Consider the following 22545-nt stretch of genomic DNA (forward strand, 5'->3'; position numbering starts at 1 on the left):
GGGAATTATAGCCATTATCCTATAATAACTTTTAATGGATTACAATCTGTAAAAATACTGATTTGCTGTGCCGTACACCTGAAACTAATATAACACTGTAAATCAACTATACTTCAATAAAAAAAAAGTAAATAAAGAAATAACATCATTCCTACACAAATTTTTTCAGAAAAGAGGCAGAAGTGAGGCTACCTCGATAGCAAAGCTAAACAAAGACATCACAAGGCAAAAACGATAGTTGTAATGAGATTGTAATGAGACTGGAAAGAAATAAGTTTTAGCAGAAAAATCAAGAGCTCAGAGTTAGGCAAAACAAGTCATAGATGATTTGAGCTATTCAAGTGGAGACTGCAAATAGGTAATAGATAAACCAACTAGAGATATTAGGAGAGTTTTAGGATAGGAACATATATTAGTTATTTATTCTCATACAAATAGAATTCAGAGCTAAGAAAGTAGATAAAGATCACTTAGGGAACCTTCTGAGCCTTGAGGTAGATCAACTTTTTGAGAGAAGGTCCAAAAAAGTAGAAGAGGGGAAGGCTAGTGAGGGAGAAAGAGTTCCTAGGAAGTTACGATCCGATTTACATATAAGTGGATCACTCTGTCCACCATGTGTAGAGTGGCTTTAGAAGTAAGACTATAGGCAGAGACAGTTATCTACAGTTCAGAGATGAAAAGAAATAGAAATAAGGGTAGTGATACAGGGCTAAATGTTTGGAGTGGATTTAAGAAACATTTAGGAGCTTACATAGGCAACATAAGGTAATTAATGGGATGTGGGACTTTGGTGGGGGCAATGAAGTGGGAAAAAGGATGAGTTTAAGAAGATGTAGAATATGAAAGACTAAGAAAATTATATTTGGACAACTGTTTTGGGTGACTAAATATAAAGGTCTCACAAGATTTATGATAAAATAGTTTGAAGATCAGGGAAAAAGACTAGACAGAATATACAATTTGGAAGTCTTAAGCATTGATAGTTGAATGTGGGAGTTCATAAAATCACTTAGAGATAGCATGTAAAATAAAAAGAGAAAATGGTTCACAATGGGATTAGCTAAGGAATGAAGAACTGGGGAGGATGTGGTCACTTTTAAACTTAATCTATACAATTTTTATCCTATATTTTGACCATTCCATAGACAAATATCCTGGCTTCTCTGGAACACTTGATATCAACAAGGAAACATGTTGACCACTTTACATTTTGAAAAGTGAGGCAGAATTTCTTTACTTTAGGAATCAGATCTACTCTAAGATACTCAAATTTCCTTTTAGCCTCAAATAATCCATATTAAGTCTCCTATATAATAAGTTCTCTGCAGAAAGGTGCAGTAGTAACTACAGTGCTCACCAGTAACTAGTACATTATCTGGTAGACTTTTAAGCTCCTTTTTGGTGAGCTTGATTCCCATGTTTTCTAGAACAGTATTTATCTTACTTCTTTTAACTTCCCCTCCTTAGGAAAAAGATATGGAGCGAGAAAAATTATTAAAATACAGGAGATACATTAAATAGTAGAAATATATTAATGCTCTGTGTTACTACTCTATTAAAATGTTTTACTACTAAAATGAAAAAAGATAGGATTGAGGGAAAATACGGATATAATCAATGTTTCAGTACCATGAATACTGCTTTTTAAAATGAGTCCCAAACATTATTTTAACATTCTATTAAAGAACCTTAAACTTTGCCTTGGTGAAACTATGGTCAAGAAATAATCTATGAAGGAATTCTGCATCTAAAGTTAAATACAACTAATCAAACATATAGTAGAGAAGGATTTTGAGAAAATTCTCAGTTGCCTGAAAACTTACACTGGTTTCCACTGGAGCTTTGAAATTACCCTACACCAGATTCACTTATGCCATGAAAATAGTTTATGAACATAAATTTGGTGACTATTTTAAAATAGAAAACTCTCTGTATCAGTAAAAAAGAATATATTATTATCTCTATAAACTACCTGGGATGGTATCAGAGAAGACTTTAGCTAAACATGTTCTGAAGTTGAAGCAAGATCTGGGACTGGGCATGCATGGAGAAGAAAATTTATCATTCAAATTGTAAAACAGGCCTAGAAACTGGAAAAAGTAGATAGATGGGGAAACATAACTACAGAGAGACTGACAATACAAATTTCTGGCTGTCATTACCCCAGTCTTAAAGTGACACTTGATTTAGTTGATATAAACACATAGCAAGTTGTTATAAAGTGGGCAGCACCTTGACAACTTACACATTAAATTAAAAAATAGCCCTACTGCCACGCTTCCAAAGGGTCTAGGAGTGCCAGGAAGCATTCTTCCAGTAGCAAGAGTCTCCTCTCGATAAGTATCAAGTGGCAGGGCTTCTAAGTCTTTTCTTCATTCTTCTTAAACTCTTCTCTTTTTTTTAGACTAAGGACTGGGACGAGGGAAAGCAAAAAAAGAAAAGAAAAGAAAAGAAAAGAAAAGAAAAGAAAAGAAAAGAAAAGAAAAGAAAAGAAAAGAAAAGAAAAGAATAGAAAAGAAAAGAAAAGAATAGAAAAGAAAAGAAAAAAATAGACCCTAGCCAGAAATTTGTACCTTTTTTAAAAAAATGAAATCTTATGTATTTTAATATTATTTGTAAATTGTTTCACATCCTTTATATTAATACATCTATAATAAATGTATATAAGTATATATATTTATACTATGTATACTTTTTCCAGAGATTTTCTTCCATTTATATGATATTTAATTACTTATCTTTTCTTCCATTTATTACCTGGTCTTATTCTGTTTTTGTTTCTTTAAGTAAGGTTTTTCCATTTTCCTTGTAATGTTAACTATTTGTATACAGCCATGCAAAGAGTCAGTTGTATAGGGAAGGTAGTAAGAATGGCAGTATATTTTCAAGGCATTTATATCATTTTCCTTTAGGGAACAGCCAATATACCAAATGCTGGTATTCACGATGATTTATTTTTCAAGTGATTTATTTTTCATGATGATTTATTTATTTACAGCCACTTGTGACTCAAAATATCTAAGATGTTCATGCATCTGGAATAACTGTATACCTCACCTGTATTGCTGCTCATTCAGCACAGTGTTTTTGTGTAAAGAGAGAATATAGAAAGTGGATATGGATATATGGCTTTAGGAACAATAGTAGGTAACATAGGAGAATTTGCCATTAGATACTAATTTTTAATAACATCATATAATTGACATTTGGGGCTTGTGAGATGAATGGACAGACTATTTAATTTCTTTTTCGCTCTATTTGGCCAGTCTCTCTACTTACCATCCACTCATCAAATATTTTAGCACTTATTTTAATAAATGAAAGGTACTGTGCTAGCTAATGGGAATACAATAAAGAACCAGGTATGGTTCCTGCTGACAATTTTCAGGTTACACGTGAATAAGTTTGAAAGGTATGAAGTGAGATGGAAGAGGAATGCTATGGCTTAAGTATTAGGTGACAAAGTGCATTATTCATTTGTGGAAGAAACTTTCACTGACTCTGCTAAGTATTAGGCACTATACTAGACACTGGAAAGAAATATAATGGATGCTAAAAAGAGAGCACAGTCTCTGCATTCAAGTAGCTCAGTCTGTCATGGGGAGATAGATACATCAACTGACATTTGTTACCAAAGAAAGAGAGAGAATTTTCTACTCAGTAAATTAGGTGACATTCCTGTTACCCACAGAAAGCTGCTCATATCCAATACAGGAGTTCAGCCCCTTCAGTGTGACTGCAGAGCACAAGTGAGAGGCAGGGAGTAATAAGAAAGGCTGGAAACCAAGACCTGATACCGAAGGACCCTTTAGGTCCCATTCTTGGACTATAGAAGTTGGATTTTTTTGGTGGTCAATGGCTAGGCACTAAAGACATTTAAACGGCTGAACAGTATTGTGATATTTATACCTTAGAGCATTCTATTATCTTCGAAGAGAAGGATATGAAAGGTATCCTGTTGATAGAGATAAGTTGATTTGAAAATTAATGGAATATAAACAGAGAAGGAGAGTGAGGAGTGAAGCATTAGTACAAAACATTCTAGCTTTCCACACGCCACTTGTTTGAATTTGACCTACTGAGAGAGACAGACCAATACATGGAAGGAAATTACAAGTTTTAGAATGTTGAAGGTGAGAATATATAGTAGGAGTTTTAGATATATTGATCTGTATTCAGGGGAGAATCCTAAACTAGAGATCTGGAAGTCTTCAGCACAGACATAATGGATGAAAATATTCCTCTGGCAAAATGGGTAAAAATGAAATGAGTGAAGGTCATTTAAGAATAGCAGTGGTTGAGGAATGACTTTTTAGGGAAGACATTGCCTACTCCAAAGTTTTCATTCTGCTCTATAAGCGTTTCCTAATTTGAGTGGTCTTGACTATTTTTTGAGCAATGCTAAGAATACAGATAGGAAGAAGTTAATAACTATGGATTTTAGAAACAAATTTCATAATGTCATAAATTTCATTTATGAAAATTCAGAGATAGCTTCTGGGGCAAAACACCCCTCAGCTAGCTACCTACCAATACTCCTATTTCCTTCCATAATTCAGAACTGTAGATGGAAGCACATGCCCAGCTAGATACTACACTTCCACCACTCCACCTCCCATTTGCATTTAGATGTAGCTGTGTGACTAGTTCTCATCAAAGAAATGGTTGTAGAAATGATTGTGTATCACATCTCTCTCCCTCATGCTCTCTTCCCCATTCCATTAACTGGATACAAAACTCCCTGGAAGGGAATTCAAGATGGAAGGAACGTGGACCCCCTACATCACTGAATGGAGAAAAGCCACTGCCCAACAACCAAAAAGACTCCCACCTCAGACTTTTATGGGAGAAATAATTAAACATGACAGATTTTGAGGTTTGTTTTAAATAAAAATTTAGTTTATGCTAAATAATACATGCTCTGTTCTTAAATTAGGACTGGCTTATTTGTATCTTTGGCAAAATGCTTTTTTTTTTTTTTGGTATACCAAATATCACTAGTTAATATATATTCTCTTACACAAGCCCATAAGTGTGTATTCCTTCCTAACACCCATGGTCATCTACAATGCTTACCATCAAGTGGAAGATTTTCTATCAGATCTTCTTGTTCCTTTTCTGTGAGTTCAGTCCCCAGGTTTTCCAGAACACTGTCTAGGTTATTGACTTTAACCATTCCTCCTTAGGAAGCAAACACGAAAGAATCATGAAAAAAAAATGATTTCAAAAGATTAATATATATATATATATTTTTATCTTATGTGCATTTTAGTATGATAAAAATAACACTTATCTAAATGTTCAACTTATTTGTATTAGTTAATGGGCACATAAGGTTAGCTCAGCAGATCACCTAAAATGATGCCAAAAACAACTTAGATAAAAATGTTCTGAGGTTGAAGCATTACTTGGGGGGAAAGGGTTATGACTGTGTGTTTAAAGTTATTACTTGTAGTATTAAGTAATAACCATCTGTTAAAAGAGGGGTCAAAGGAATACGAAAATGGTAGAACTGTCCTCATGGGAACCATGGGAGTATAGTGTACAAATCTGTTGCCAAAACAAAGTCAAGGCGGCATCAGCTGAGAGTGCTAGTTTGAGCTTTAGATCACCAATGTACTGCTACTGCAACATCTACAAAGTGTACTAAAGGTTATAAAAGTGGGTTCGATTTCTCTAAGAGGCAAGAGGGTCATGGACAGCACCTTCACCACAAAGCCCTGCAAGGAATGTTGCTGACGGCCATTCTTCCAAGGGTCTGGAATGTCAAGAGGCCAACGGTCACCTGCAAGAGACTTTGCTCATCAAAATTTTATTTTTCATTTTGTGGCGTTTAACTTAATTTCATGGGACATAATGAAAACAATATGAATGCTTCTTTACTATTAAGTTTAGAACGTTTGGCTCTTCAACGGAGTACATTTACGTGGGCCCGTTCACTCTCTCTGTTGCCTCCTCACTCCACCCTCCTCAATAATCCTCAGCAGTATGTTATCTCTTGGAAGATTCATTTGATCAGAAAACATTAAGTTGTATCCTCCTCTCATTACCTAAACTCCTATAGTGATAGTCCTAAAACTGAGGCTGAGAGGCCAGTAAGTTGGGAAGCCATGGGATTTGTGGTGCATCTTCCTAGAGGGTTGATTTTACTCAAATATTTAAGGAAATGTAAGTGGTAAATAAGTTAGAGCACTATTTTTGGACATACAATAAACTGCGTATATTTAAAGCGTACAATTTGATATTTTTTCTTATTAGTAATGTATGTATCTCATCAAATATTAAGCAGCAAAATCTGTAACCTTTCCTCTTTCCCTTCTTGTCTCTTGTTCTAAAGACTGATAGGAGGAGGAAGACGTAAAAAAGCATGGTACCTCGTCCATGATACCATGCTTCTTTTCCACATTAAAAAAGTTAACTGGCCTTTGGGAAAGAATATATTATAGAAAATAGCTTGATTCATGCAATAAGATTATATCAAAAATCACTCCAAAATCCTTTGTATTATAAATTGTTGCTGGGTAAATTCTCAGAAAAATTGTCTAATGTTCTCCACAGTATTTGCTGTATAAATTAGATTTCAAATGATTCTTTGGGGGTGCTACTAGAAATATTCAAGATAGAATGAACATGGGTGATTATATCAAAGTACTGTGTAATGAATTAAGGAATCTAAATACAGTACTGTAGACATGATTGAAAACCTAGTGGTACAGATGTGTGTGTGTGTGTGGATATTTAGCAGACTTTTCTGCTAATCATGCTCTTAAATGCCTTTTAGAGACTTCACACCATCCAACAATCTGTTCTGATACACCATTCGAGCAGCTATATTAAAAAAAGGCACAATTTATATCTGAAGAAAAGAACACAGACAGCCACACTGTCTGGCAGTGTCTGGCAGTATTGAACAATTGGATAATTCCAGTAAGAGATTTTTTTATTCTTTCCCTGAGAAATCTGTCCTATCTTCCCATCAAATAAAAATTATTTTAGGAAAAAGAAAAGTGTCTTGGTGACAAAAATGTATACAGTGTTTAGCACCTGCAAAAACTGCTAGGAAGACTCCACGATGCAGAAAATAGGTACGACTCCTTTCGGTTCCCTTTCCTTCTCATTCCTCTTCCTCTCACTAGTCTCTCACTCCCCTTGGCTTCCTTCCTTTTTCCTTCATATCATCTCGGTAGCCAGAATGGGTAACATCATTACAATCGCATCAGCTCTGAAGGCAGTTTATGGTTGAAGAGTTTGGTGACACCCACATTAAGTCAAAGAATTTATCTTTTCCTAATCATTTTCAGCACTTTTTAGAAGAAATACAAAGAGAGCATTTTAGAATTGCTTACATGAACTCTCAAAACCCAGCTCCCTGCAAAGGCTATAATGGCATTTATACAGCTCACCATCTGTTGGTATTGCTTGCTGCAGCCTCACAAGTTCTCTTTCAGTGAGCTTGATTCCCATGCGTCCCAGAACTTTTAGCAGATCATTGGCATCAATTTTTTTCCCTTTCAAAAGACAGGACCATTAGTGTTTGAAAGTTTGGGGGAGCATCTAATTATTCCAAGTACTGAAAAAACTGTTACCTGTGCGGTATCGTCTTCAACTTGAAGTAGTAAATGGGATAGTGAAACACATACAACTACACAGAATTACAGGGGAACAAGTTACAGAAAACAGTCCCTTAATGTCATAAAAGAAATACTCTCTTAGTGATGGATTTGTGTGCATCTGTGCAGCAGAGCAGTAAGTTTTCTTGTAAGATTATCCAGAAAATTGGAAAAATGGAAATTTATAATTCTGGCATAGGAAATTAGTATTGCAAGGGAGAGTCTAAATTGTGTGATTATTCTCTTCACAATGGCACTAATATTTTGATTCCTTTTTTTTTTTCCTTTTCCCCTCCTTCCCCCCGCCCACCCCAATTTTTCTTGAATTACGGGTTTTTTTTTCTTCAGATCTTTATTAGGGCATAATTGCTTTACAATGTTGTGCCACTTTCTGCTGTACAACAAAGTGAATCAGCTGTATGTATACATATATCCTCATATCCTCTCCCTCTTGAGCCTCCCTCCCATTCTTCCTATCCCACCGCTCTAGGTCATCACCCAGCATTGAGTAGATCTCCCTGTGCTATACAGCAGCTTCCCACTAGCCTTCTATTTTACATTTGGTAGTGTATATATGTCAGTGCTACTCTCTCACTTCATCCCAGCTTCCCCTTCCCTCCCAGCATTCTCAAGTCCTTTCTCTATGTCTGTGTCTTTATTCTCGCCCTGATACTAGGTTCATCAGTACTGTTTTTTTTAACTCCATATATATGAGTTAGCATACAATATTTGTTTTTCTCTTTCTGACTTACCTCACTTTGTATGACAGACTCTAGGTCCATCCACCTCACTACAAATAACTCAATTCTGTTCCCTTTTGAGGATGAATAATATTCCATTGTATATATGTGTCACATCTTCTTTATCCATTCATCTGTTGATAGACATTTAGGTTGCTTCCATGTTCTGTGGAATGAACATTGTGGTACATGTATCGTTTTGAATTATGGTTTGCTCAGAGTATATGCCCAGTAGTGGGATTGCTGGGTCATATGGTAATTCCATTTTTAGTTTTTTAAGGAACCTCCATACTGTTCTCCATAGCAGCTGTATCAATTTACAATCCCACCAACAGTGCAGGAGGGTTCCCTTTTCTCCACACCCTCTCCAGCATTTTTTGTTGTTTTTAGATTTTTTGATGATGGCCATTCCGACCGGTGTGAGGTGATACCTCATTGTGGCTTTGACCTGCATTTCTCTAATAATTAGTGATGCTGAGCATTTTTCATGTGCCTCTTGGCCATCTGTATGTCTTCTTTGGAGAAATGTCTATTCAGATCTTCTGCCCATTTCTGGATTGGGTTGTTTGGTTTTTTTTGATATTGAGCTGCATGAGCTGCTTGTATATGTTGAGGATTAATCCTGATTCCCTTCTTATTAAAGCTCTAGCTTGCTATTTGCTATGCCTATCAAGTAATGGGGTGTTTGAATTTTTTCAAGCAAATCATATTATTGATTTATTAAAAATATTTCCTCCAAATTGCTTGCCAAAATACAGAATTTTAATTGTATTGTTAAAGCTAGATAAGAGGTAAGGTCAAATAAGACTATAAGAGGAGGGTCTTCCCTGGTGGCACAGTGGTTAAAAATCCGCCTGCCAATGCAGGGGACACGGGTTCGAGCCCTGGTCCAGGAAGATCCCACATGTCACAGAGCAACTAAGCCCATGTGCCACAACTACTGAGCCTGTGCTCTAGAGCCTGTGTGCCACAACTACTGAGCCCACATGCCTCAATTACTGAAGCCCACATGCTCTAGGGCCCATGTTCTGCAACGAGAACCCACCACAATGAGAAGCCTGTGCACTGCAAAGAAGAGTAGCCCCACTCGCCACAACTAGAGAAAGCCCATATGCAGCAATGAAGACCCAACACAACTAAAAATAAATAAGTAAATAAATTTTTTTTTAAAAAGAATTTTCTGAGAAGCCAGCAAAGCCTACCTTAAAAAAAAAAAAAAAAGACTATAAGAGGAAATACTTGACAAAAAAGTAACATGAGACAAAATGTGCCAATTTGGGTAAATTGAGAAGACATTTAATAATTTAAAATAGTTTTATAGTAAGTTGCTACTCAATAATAGCTTTCAATAAATCCATTAAGTTTTTCATTTCAACCTTCTGATCAACTTTTAAGGAGACATGTAAGTCAAACATAGATATAAAATTCAAAATAAAAAAGAAATAAAACGATTTCTTCTTGCTACAGTTTTATCCTACATATTTACTGCTATCATGAGGCAGAAGTTCTAGAATATTATGACTAGAGCTTTGATTCATTGTGCAATAGGAAATTAAATCTCCAACAGTCAAGCCTGAGATACAGAATTCTCTTTTCCCAGCAGGTGGTTGGTTTCATGGCACCTATTTCTTAGAAAACTCTCTCCTGTTTTCATCAAGCACAAGGAACATGATTTACAACTTGCATGTACTACATATTAAAGTTTCACTTTGAATTTTAGAAATTATATCCTATAAAAGGAGTTGATACTTAGAAGTTCTGGACTTTGCCCAGTTTCTTAATCCTTTGTTCTGCATAAAGTAAACTAGCATATTTTATAAAGGGGAAGCTCAACAGCTGTATTTGTAAAAATCAATTTAAAATATACATTAAAATGAAAGCATGTTACAGAGGTAGAATTAACTCAGAAATTGGGGATATTATACAAGCTCCGATATATTTCTTTCTTAGGTAAAAAAAAAAGTTCTCTTGAATAAATATTACTTATTTTTGCATAACTGTGGGTGAAAAACATTTAGACAGAAATTTCATGTTATTGAGAAACTAAATAACAATATCAGAGATCATAGTTTAAAAACATTCCCAATAACTTAATGGTTTTTACTGATCACTTGTGAATAACAGAAAGTGGCCAGAAGGAAGTATGAATTGTCTACAGTGTTACTCAATTTAGGCTGAGACGAATTTTTTTTCTCCTCTATCTAAAAACTCAAGTAGGCCATTATTAACTCTTTAGCAGATTTATTGAACGGTTGTGAATATTTTTCACATACTATGGTGAAGTTTAAAATGTACAGTTGCATGTTTCTTAGTATGTGCACAGAGACCTGAGCTACATTCCAACAATTTAACACTAAAACATTTTTGTCACCCCGAACCATTAACCTAGTCACCGTCCCCCTCCACCATCCCCAGTCCCAGGGAATATTGTCTATTCTCTGTCTATAGGTTTGCCAAATCTGGACATCTCACGTAGACTGAATTATACAATATGTGGTGTTTTGTGATTGGCTTCTTTCACTTAGAATAATATTTTCATTGATCCAAAGCACTTCAGCCCTAATTCAGTTTTAACTGTATTTCAGAGTTTATTTCTAGATCATAAAGGGGTAAACCTAAGAATACAGTTCTTGGATCATGGAGTCTGGCTTAGGAATGTGAGATTTTATGCTAATAGGGAAATAGGGAAGCATTTCATACATAATGACCTGCATATTTGATGACCCATGACTCTGAGAAATGGAGTGAGCATTATCATACAGCTAAGAAATACGTCCCTCACGTCAATACTTTCCCACCTTTGATTTACTCTTTTCTCTATTTTATGCATTAACCTATTTCCAGACTGTTTTCGTGCAACTTTGCCCCCAATTGCTTTTCTTTTCCCTCACTTTTTATAATCCTAATAACAGTCCTGTCTACACTTTCATGATTCCTCTAGATCCAAAATTAAAGGAGTTGCTGACATATGTTAATAAAATGATGAAAGAGAATATCTTATTTTCTTTTTGAGTTTGTTTCTAAGCTTTTATAAATGTCTTCTTAATGGCAAGTAAACTTTTTCTCAGAACTGATTTTACAGGCACTCACATCTCGGGTTATCTTCAACAGTGCAAAAAATGTAAATGCTCACCATCAACAGGCAGGTTCTTTATCAAGTCTTTACTTTCCGATTTTGTAAGTTTCATTCCCATGTTTTGCAAAACCGTGTCCAGTTTATGGACATCAACGATCCCTCCTTGGGAAAAAGAGAGGAATATAAGCAAAACTGAATCAACTCAGAATGCGACCAAAGCAATGAATTACTGTGTGTTATAGATACTGGCTCACAATGAAGTACGTTTAGTTGTACAAAGAGGGTCAGTAATGAAAAGTGGAATTAGAATTTCTTGCCTTGAGCTTTTTTGGAGGGAATAGTTTATATAATTAGCTTTTAAATATTATGGCATAACTTCTAGACCATTTACGGGAATGGAGAAAACAAAAGTCACATACCGCTGCCAACAGGAAGATGCTATTCTTGTTTCCTGAACTAACCAGATGGTCTCTTGTGACATTATGATTTATGATAAGAAATATATGTTTGGTCTTCATCCCTGCTCCTGGCACACAACTCCTAAAACTCTTGTAATTTCCTAAGTGATAAAAGTGATGGGAGCATCTTCTGTTATAATATTTGGTCTTTTGTCCTCAGTTCCTAAAATAGTTTCAGATCAATAAAGGTGAAAGGAATGTCTTTTATTATTCTTAGAAAGCCCCTTCCAACCACACCTGAGTTTATGTTAATTAGGTCATTTCTGGAAAGCCCCCAGATAACCACGGTAAAGGGGGGCTGGTTGCCAGGGGAACAAACCATATGATTGGAACTTCAGCCCTATTCTCAAATCTCTGAGGAGAGAAGAGGCATTGGAGGTTGAGTTAATCACCAGCAGCCAAGGACTCCATCAATAATGCCACACAACGGAGTCTCCATAAAAAAATCCAGCTGGAGGAGTTTGGAGAGCTTCCAGGTTGGAGAACACATGGAGGTGCCTGGAGGGCAGAGAGGGCACAGAAGCTCTGTGCCCCATTTCATATACCTTGCCCTGTGCATCGCTTTCATCTGGCTATTCCGCAGTTGTATCCTTTCATAATATTCTGGAAATTTAGCACATAAACTGCTATCCTGAGTTCTATGAGGCATTCTAGCAAATTATAGAACCCAAGGAGAGGGCTGTTGGACCCTCTGATTTACAGCTAGCCGATAAGAAGCACAAGTGACCCCCTAGATTTGCAACTGGCATCTGGAATAGGGGGAGCAGTCTTGTGGGTCTGAGCCCTTAATCTTTGGACTCAAAGGTTACATTGTGTCAGAATTGAACTCAATTGCAGGACACCTGGTTGGTGTCTACAGAGAAGTGGAGAACTGCTTAGTTGGGAAAAACACATATACTTTTGGTGACCAAAAGTGAAGGATTGAGAGTGGAGTCAGAGTTGAGTAGCAAAAGAGTTTTTTTCCCCCTTTCTCTCTTCTCTAGTTTACTGAATGCTTTCTAATAATTCCTCTCACATTTTTGTTAAATTATGTACTACAGGGATATAAATTTTTATGATGACATCACTGATGCCTGTGTATCTCACCCAGCTTCTTAAACACATTGGATCTAACAAAAATGTCCTCTGAATCCCTCATCGTCCCCATTCTTCTCCCAGCTTCCCGAGGGAGACCTACTGACATATAAAATGTTTATAAATCTCATGCATGTTTTACATGCATGTGTTAAATGGTTTTACAGAACTTTGTTTATACAAAAATCATGTAATGTGAGTTCCCTTTCACTACTTGCATTTTTCTTTCAATTCTTTTTCTTTTTTTACTTTTTAGATTTGTCCATGTTGAAACATGCAGTTCTGCTTCATTCAGTCAAACTACTGTTTCTTCTTCTGTTCTGTTCTCCTGTAGATGAACAATTACGTTGTTTCCAATTTTTTTGCCATTACAGTGTTGTAATGTACACTCTTGTATGTCTTCTTGTCAACAAGGATGAGAGTCAGTTATATCCTCAGGAGAAGAATTACCAGAGTGTAACATGCACATCTTTGATTTCTTGTGCTTTTCCCTAATTACTTCTGAAAGCAGTAAAGCAATTTACATTACTTCCAGCAGTGCATGAAAGTTCCCATTGGTTCATATCCTTTCAACTTTGGTATTGTTTGACTTTTACAATGTGTTGAATCTGATGTGTGAAGTGGTATTTTAGTTGTTTCAACTTAGATTTCCATGATTACCAGTGAGGTGAAGTGCCTTTCATAAGTGATTGGCCTCCCATAAACTTCTTTTGTCAATTGCCTTTATACTTCCCTACTTCAATACTTTTTGTTTGGATTGTTCATACTGATCTGTGGGAATGTTTCATGTATTCTAGAAACTACTTGCTGGCTGGTTTTATGCAATGTAAATCTTCCGTGACTTTGTGGCTTGATTTTTTTTTACTTTGTATACGGTGTATTTTGTAATGCAGAAATTTTAATTTTTTAATGTAGTACAATTTGTAAGTCTTTTTTTGTGGTTTCCTTATTTTTTCAATAACTATTTTGTAAGAATCAACTATGTCACAAGCATTGAGAATTCAACAAAGAACAGAAGAAAGTGCCTATCTCGTGGAGCTTACATTCCAGGCAAAAGACATTGAAAATACACATAAGTAAACATGTATAAAAGAAAGGGCAAAGAAAATATATTCAAGTTAAAGAGAAGTGTGACTCTCTTCTGAGTGGGGGGTGGGGGCTGCGTTTTAGATGCATGTTCACCATTGAGGAAGTGATATTTAAAGAGACACCTGAATTTTACAAAGGAGAAATCAATACGTATATCTGAGGGAAGTGAGTTCCTGGAAAAGTAGACAACGAGAGCACATGCTCTGAAGTAGAAATGTGGTTGACATGTTCTAGGAAGTAAAGAAGGCAAATGTGGCTGGTTGGAAGAATGGACAACAAAAGCAAATGTAAAAAATGTTATATTAAATGCAAATGGCCTAACGTTTGAATAAAAAGACAAATATTGTATTGATAGAATTAATTTAAAAATATGATCCAACCACACCCTGTCTTTAAGAGACATGCTTTAGATATAAAAACACAAATAGTTTAAAAGTAAAATGACAAAAAAATGTGCATGCAAGCAGTAACCAGAAGAGAGCTGGAGTGGCTATACTAATATCAGGCAAAATCAATTTTAAGACAAAAATTGTTGCTAGAGAGAAGAAGAGACATTTTATGATAATACAAGGGTAAATTTAGCAGGAGGAGAGAATTATAAACCTATGCCATCTAACAACAGAGCTCCATAGTAAACAAAACTAAAACTGAAAGAATTGAAAGGAGACAATTCATAGTAATAGCTGAACTCCAATACCTCAATCTCAGTAGCTGACAGAAAAAAACTAGCTGGAAACCAGCAAGAATATGACTTGAACAACACTATTAACTGACTTGACCTAACAGACATTTATAAAACACTTTACCCAACAAGAAAAGATACACATTCTTTTCAAGTACATATGGAACATTTTCCAGTATATACCACATACTAGACCATATAACTTTTTTAGGATTCGTTAAGTTTCCTATATTTCAGGATCATGTCTTCTAATAATCATGAAATATTATGTCTTCAAATTGTTATTTTCCTTCATTCTCTCTATTAGCTCTTTGTACTACTATTGGAAAAAATGTGCAGATCGCTCACTGTAATCCTCATTTCTTCTAATTCCCCTTTTTCTTAGTTTTTATCTTTGTCTCTATACTGCAGTCTCAGTAATTTTTTCAGAGTTTTATTCCAGTTACACACTTTTCTCTTCAACCATGTATAATATGCAATTTAATGAATCTATTTCACTTAAAAGTTCTCTGGCTAGACTTTTCATTTCCAAATCTTTTGGGGCCCTTCTCAAATCAATCTTTCTATTTTAAAATTATTTCCATTCTTGTTTTATGCATTTAATCATTTAAAGCATACTTATTTTATAGTGTATATATAATATTTGTATCATATGAAGTCTTTATATCATATGAAGTTTTATTATTTATGACGTGTACTGACATTCACTAAAGATGGATTTTTTTCACATCTGTTGTAATTTTTTAATTTCAAGCTAATTTTAAGAAGAGTTTTAAAACTCTTCTTAACCATTATAAGGGAGTAAGTTCCTCAAACACGAGGGTTATTACAATCTTGGTACTTTTTGTTAATTTTTTTGGCTTGTGGGTTCATGGGTCTTGTAAGAAGTATAAATGTGAACTAGAACTCATGTGAATATGGTCCCACGATTAGGAATTTTCAAAGAAAACTTTTCCTCCATGGACTCAGAATCTGGAACTATATAGGTAATTTTCCTTCTCACCTTACAAAAAAGATATGAGATATTTTTTCAGCTTACCATTTTGCTAACGGTAAAGCCATTCAATGGTCCTGGTTTCATGTGAATTTCCACTTAAATCTCAAGGTGGAAAAAACAAGTGATTATTTGGTATAGTATATACAGAGACAATCTTTGAAGAAAACATTAATATGGTTTTATACACAGAAATATATGGGGACAAGAGTCTAAATTTAGAGAATGCAAAACACATATATTTCAACTCATCTGCTTTTTCATTATACTTGTCACTCACCTTTAAGGGTTTTCACACCATCCATCAACCTATTCAGGTACACCTTTCCATCAGCTGTAAGAAAGACACAAATCAGACCACTCCAATGAGAAATTAAGGCATCACCAAAGTCTTAATTTTGGAAAGAAAGACATCATAATTTACAACAGAAAAAGCCTAACTGAATGACAAATAACCAAAAACAAACAAACAAAACCCCCAATATCGAGTAGAGAAAATTCTGAATATGGCTCCCTGGCACCTCAGGGAGTTACTGCTGGTACTCTCCTATGCTGAAACACATGTATCTTAATTCTTTTTGCCTCTCCTTAACTTCTCAATTTTTCCCTTCTAGGATTTTCCTATCCATTTTACTTTCCCAAATAACCCTGTGCAGTCTTAGGATATCTTCTCATAAAAATCAACAGCAAGAACAGGCACTTCCTTTTCCTAATATTGGGTTAGTGACTGAAGGGACAGGTTATTCTATAAATAAAATACAGTTGGGATTACCTCGTAAGGTAAAATTGCATGATTCCTTCCAATCCCCCCTCTTTTTTTGATATCAAATGCAAACAGTTCTGGAAATTCTCATTTAAAAAAATACAGAGGGAGAAAAAGATGGCGGCGAAGTAGAGAGACGTGGAGTGCATCCCTCTCCACAGATGCATTGGGAATGCACGGAGGGACGCAGTCATTCCCACAGAGAACCGGCTGAACACCAGCAGACGGCCTCCGACACCAGAAAGGGCTGCGGGGAGCCCGACATAGCCGGTAGGGAGGCATCTACGAGGGCTCAAAGAGGGTGAAGCGGCGGAGCTGTGGCAGACGGGAGGGAGTGAGAAACATACGGAGGGTCCGCAGCGCAGCTCAGCGTTCCCGGACCGAGACATCGATCCGCGGCTGAACGGAGGGTCCAGGAGCGGGAGCGTGGGATCCGGAGAGCTGGTTCAGGGTGAGAAACATTGTTGCCGGTAGGGTGACGGACCGAGAGGACGGGAGGGAGGAGGTCCGCGGAGAGGAGTGCCGGTCCCTGAGAGCTGCCCGGCCATGATGGCGGCTGGAGGCTGCAGGCTCCCGGGCGGCGGGGAGGAGCCGCGCGCATAGCCTCTCCCTCTCTTTTGGTGCCTCTGCAACAGGCAGTGGAGAGACGCCTGCGGGCCACCTAAGGCCTCAGGGATAACAAGCACCCTCAGGCACTCGGGCGGGGCTAGATTAAAACTCCTTGCAACGCCAGCAGCAGGGAGGCTGCTGAGAGAAAAAAAAAAAACCAGCATCAAAAAGAAAAAACCCCGAGAGAGGCCCAACTCTAAGACTTTCTGTGTACGCCTGAGCCACCAGCGCCCTCTGCAACAGGCACCTCCAAGCCTGACTGAAGCAACAGTGTGCCACTGCTCACTCACTCCCAGGAGAAGGAGCCACTATTGCACCCTCTCCCTCCCCACACACCGAGGCTTACAGACGAACAATAAAGGAACCTCTGCTGGTCACAGAATAACGCAAAAAAAAAAAACCCAAGGCAAGGAGAAGGACACTTACAGCTGAGACGCTAAGGAAACAGAAATAGTAGTATCAATACCTATTGAACTGGTCCATTCTGGGATCAGTTCTGGATTTTTTTTTTTTTTTCCTTTCTCTCTCTCTTTTTTTTTTTTTTTTTGATTTATTAAATACGATCTTAGCCCTAAGGGATCTACAAGTTTTACAACATAATTTTTTAAGGATATTTTTTACTCTTTTTTTTTTTTTTTTTTGCCTTTTTATATACTTCTATATCTAGCTAAGTTTTTGGTAGTACGGACAAAATATCTTTCATACTTTCCTTTCATCCCTTTCTTTTATACACTTCTATTCCTTTCTTTTTCTTTGCATATTTCCAACCACATTACGCTCTTGTGTTCCCCTTTCTTCCAGCCATTTTAAGTGTATTTTATCTTAACATACTTATAAGCAACACTATCGGTCTGCTCAGACTCCTTGCTCTATTCTCCAGATGATGCACTGCCTTGGTATTAATATTAGGCTTTTGTCTTTATCTTAGTTCTTAGTACAGTTGTCTAATTACATTCTGAGAATCTCCATTCTCTCTGGTGGTACTCCAGCTCATTTCTATATTTGATCCTAGCTTACAAAATCTCCCTGGATTGATGTTTGTATGTGTAGGGTGTTATTTGTTGTTTGTTTGCTTTTGCTTTTGTCTCTGATTTGTTCTGTTTCAGTTGTCAATTTCTGCTGGGTTTCTCTTTGAATATCTGATAGCACACTGGGGTTCTGTCAGGTCTTTCTAGAGCCTTATGTCCTAACGGATTCAATAATTGTGTGTCTTATACATGTATGTGTTTCCTAGACTGAATATTCGTCTAATCCAATACTTGGACATTAGTCTGAGGCTTGGACAGTCTTCTATAAACACCTCTATCACCAGGACAAGCAACCCCAAAAGCTTGGACAACCATGAGGAAACAAAGAAACACCATGCAGGCAAAGGAGCAGGAAAAAAACCCACAAGACCAAATAAATGAGGAGGAAATAGGGAAAATGCCTGAAAAAGAATTTAGAGTAATGATAGTAAAAATGATACAAAATCTCGATAACAAAATAGAGAAAGTACAAGAAACAGTTCATAAGAACTCAGAAAAACAAACAGCAATGGATAACAAAATAACTGAAATTAAAAATACTCTAGATGCTATAACCAGCAGAATGACTGAGGCAGAAGAACGAATAAGTGAGTTGGAAGATAGAATGGGAGAAATAAACGCCACAGAGCAGGAAAAAGAAAAAAAAATAAAAAGACTAGAAGACAGCCTCAGAGACCTCAGTGATAACCTTAAACATACCAACATTCGAATTATAGGCATCCCAGAAGAAGAAGAAAACAAGAAAGGGTCTGAGAAAATATTTGAAGAGGTTATAGTGGAAAACTTCCCCAACATGGGAAAGGAAATAATGAACCAAGTCCAAGAAGCACAGAGAGTCCCATACAGAATAAACCCAAGGAGAAATACACCAAGACACATATTAATCAAACTAACGACAATTAAACACAAAGAAAAAATATTAAAAGCAGCAAGAGAAAAGCAACAAACAACATATAAGGGAAAACCCATCAGGATAACAGCTGACCTTTCGACAGAAACTCCGCAGGCCAGAAGGGAATGGCAGGGTATACTGAAAGTCCTGAAAGAGAGAAACCTACAGCCAAGAATACTCTACCCAGCAAGAATCTCATTCAGATTTGAGGGAGAAATCAAAAGCTTTCCAGACAAGCAAAAGTTAAGAGAATGCAGCACCACCAAACCAACCTTACAACAAGTGCTAAAGGAACTTCTCTAAGTAGGAAACACAAGAAAAGGAAAACACCTACAAATACAAACCCAAAACAATTAAGAAAATGGTAATTGGAACACACATGTCAATAATCACTTTAAATGTAAATGGATTAAATGCTCCAACCAAAAGACACAGACTGGCTGAATGGATACAAAAACAAGACCCTTCTATATGCTGCCTCCAAGAAACCCACTTCAGACCAAGGGATACATATAGACTGAAAGTGAAGGGATGGAAAAAGATATTCCATGCAAATGGAAGTCAAAAGAAAGCTGGAGTAGCAATACTCATATCAGACAAATTAGACTTGAAAGTAAAGACTATTAAAAGAGACAAGGAAGGGCACTACATAATGATCAAGGGATCCATCCAAGAAGAACATATCACAATGGTAAATATCTATGCCCCCAATATAGGAGCACCTCAATACATAAGGCAAATGCTAACAGCTATAAAAGGGGACATCGACAGTAACACAATTATAGTGGGAGACTTGAACACCCCACTTACATCAATGGACAGATCATCCAAACAGAAAATCAGTAAAGACACACAAGCTTTAAATGACACATTAGACCATCTCGACTTCATTGATATTTATAGGACATTCCATCCAAAAACGACAGACTACACGTTCTTCTCAAGTGCACACGGAACATTTTCCAGGATAGATCACATCTTGGGTCACAAATCAAACCTCAGCAAATTCAAGAAAATTGAAATCATATCAAGCATCTTCTCAGACCACAACGCCATGAGACTAGATATCAATTACAGGAAAAAAACTGAAAAAAATACAAACACATGGAGGCTAAACAATTCACTCTTAAACAACCAAGGAATCACTACAGAAATCAAAGAGGAAATCAAAAAATATCTAGAAACAAATGACAACGAAAACACAACAACCCAAAACCTATGGGACGCAGCAAAAGCAGTTCTAAGAGGGAAGTTTATAGCAATACAGTCCTACCTTAAGAAACAAGAAAATGATCGAATAAACAACCTAACCTTACATCTCAAACAACAAGAGAAAGAAGAACAAAGAAACCCCAAAGTGAGCAGAAGGAAAGAAATCATAAAGATCAGAGCAGAAATAAATGAAAAAGAAAGGAAAGAAACCATAAGAAAAATAAATAAAACTAAAAGCTGGTTCTTTGAGAAGATTAACAAAATTGATAAACCATTAGCCAGACTCATCAAGAAAAAAAGGGAGAAGATGCAAATCAACAGAATTAGAAATGAAAAAGGAGAAGTCACAACGGACACCTCAGAAATACAAAACATCATGAGAGACTACTACAAGCAACTATATGCCAATCAATTGGATAACCTGGAAGAAATGGATACATTCTTAGAAAAATACAATCTTCCAAGACTGAACCAGGAAGAAATAGAAACCATGAACAGACCAATCACAAGTACAGAAATTGAGGCAGTGATTAAAAATCTCCCAACACACAAAAGCCCAGGACCAGATGGATTCACAGGCGAATTCTATCAAACATTTCGAGAAGAGTTAACACCTATCCTTCTCAAACTCTTACAAAATATTGCAGAAGGCAGAGCACTCCCAAACTCATTCTATGAGGCTACCATCACCCTGATACCAAAACCAGGCAAAGATGTCACAAAAAAAGAAAACTACAGACCAATATCACTGATGAATATAGATGCAAAGATCCTCAACAAAATACTAGCTAACAGACTGCAACAGCACATTAAAAAAATCATACACCACGATCAAGTGGGGTTTATCCCTGGGATGCAAGGATTCTTCAATATACGCAAATCAATCAATGTGATACATCATATCAACAAATTGAAGGATAAAAACCATATGATCATTTCAATAGATGCAGAAAAAGCCTTTGACAAAGTTCAACATCCATTTATGATAAAAGCTCTCCAGAAAAAGGGCATAGAAGGAAATTACCTCAACATCATAAAAGCCATATATGACAAACCAAAAGCCAACATTGTTCTCAATGGGGAAAAACTGGAAGAATTCCCTCTAAGAACAGGAACAAGACAAGGGTGTCCACTCTCACCACTGTTATTCAACATAGTTTTGGAAGTTTTAGCCACAGCAATCAGAGAAGAAAAAGAAATAAAAGGAATCCAAATTGGAAAAGAAGAAGTAAAATTGTCACTCTTTGCAGATGACATGATATTATATATAGAAAACCCTAAAGACTCTACCAGAAAACTGCTAGCACTCATTGATGAGTTAAGTAAAGTAGCAGGATACAAAATTAATGCACAGAAATCTCTTGCATTCCTATACACTAACAACGGAAGAGCAGAAAGAGAAATTAAGGAAACTCTCCCATTCACCATTGCAACCAAAAGAATAAAATACCTAGGAATAAACCTGCCTAAGGAGGCAAAAGATCTGTATGCAGAAAACTTTAAGACATTGAGGAAAGAAATCAAAGATGACACAAACAGATGGAGGGACATACCATGTTCCTGGATTGGAAGAATCAACATCGTGAAAATGACTGTACTACCCAAAGCAATTTACAGATTTAATGCAATCCCGATCAGATTACCAATGGCATTTTTCACAGAACTAGAGCAAGAAATCTTACGATTTGTATGGAAACGCAAAAGACCCCGAATAGCCAAAGCAATCTTGAGAAGGAAAAATGGAGTTGGTGGAATCAGGCTTCCTGACTTCAAACTATACTACAAGGCCATAGTGATCAAGACAGTATGGTACTGGCACAAAAATAGAAAGGAAGATCAATGGAATAGAATAGAGAACTCAGAAGTAAGCCCAAACACATATGGGCACCTTATCTTTGACAAAGGAGGCACGAGTATACAATGGAAAAAAGACAGCCTCTTCAATAAGTGGTGAGGGGAAAATTGGACAGCAACATGTAAAAGAATGAAATTAGAACACTTCCTAACACCATACACAAAAAGAAACTCCAAATGGATTAAAGACCTACATGTAAGGCCAGACACTATAAAACTCCTAGAGGAAAACATAGGCAGAACACTCTTTGACATACATCAAAGCAACATCCTTTTTGACCCACCTCCTAGAATCATGGAAATAAAATCAAGAATCAACACATGGGACCTCATGAAACTTAAAAGCTTTTGCACAGCAAAAGAAACCATAAACAAGACTAAAAGGCAACCCTCAGAATGGGAAAAAATAATTGCCTATGAAACAACGGACAAAGGATTAACCTCCAAAATATACAAGCAGCTCA

At 36.5% G+C, this 22545-nt stretch overlaps 1 protein-coding gene across 1 annotated transcript in view; it reads right to left on the reverse strand.

The window, feature by feature from the left end:
• Window positions 1–22545, reverse strand: part of LOC130839628 (integrin beta-3-like) — a 192402-nt gene that overhangs the window by 17929 nt on the left and 151928 nt on the right. The window contains exons 13-14 of the mRNA XM_057713858.1: window positions 11484–11588; window positions 5077–5181 (exon numbers count right to left, since the gene is read on the reverse strand). Coding sequence (XP_057569841.1) covers window positions 5077–5181; window positions 11484–11588 — 210 coding nt within the window. The remainder of the gene's footprint in view (window positions 1–5076; window positions 5182–11483; window positions 11589–22545) is intronic.

This window comes from Hippopotamus amphibius, chromosome 17 (genome assembly GCF_030028045.1).
Source record: "Hippopotamus amphibius kiboko isolate mHipAmp2 chromosome 17, mHipAmp2.hap2, whole genome shotgun sequence".
Lineage (NCBI taxonomy): Eukaryota > Metazoa > Chordata > Mammalia > Artiodactyla > Hippopotamidae > Hippopotamus > Hippopotamus amphibius.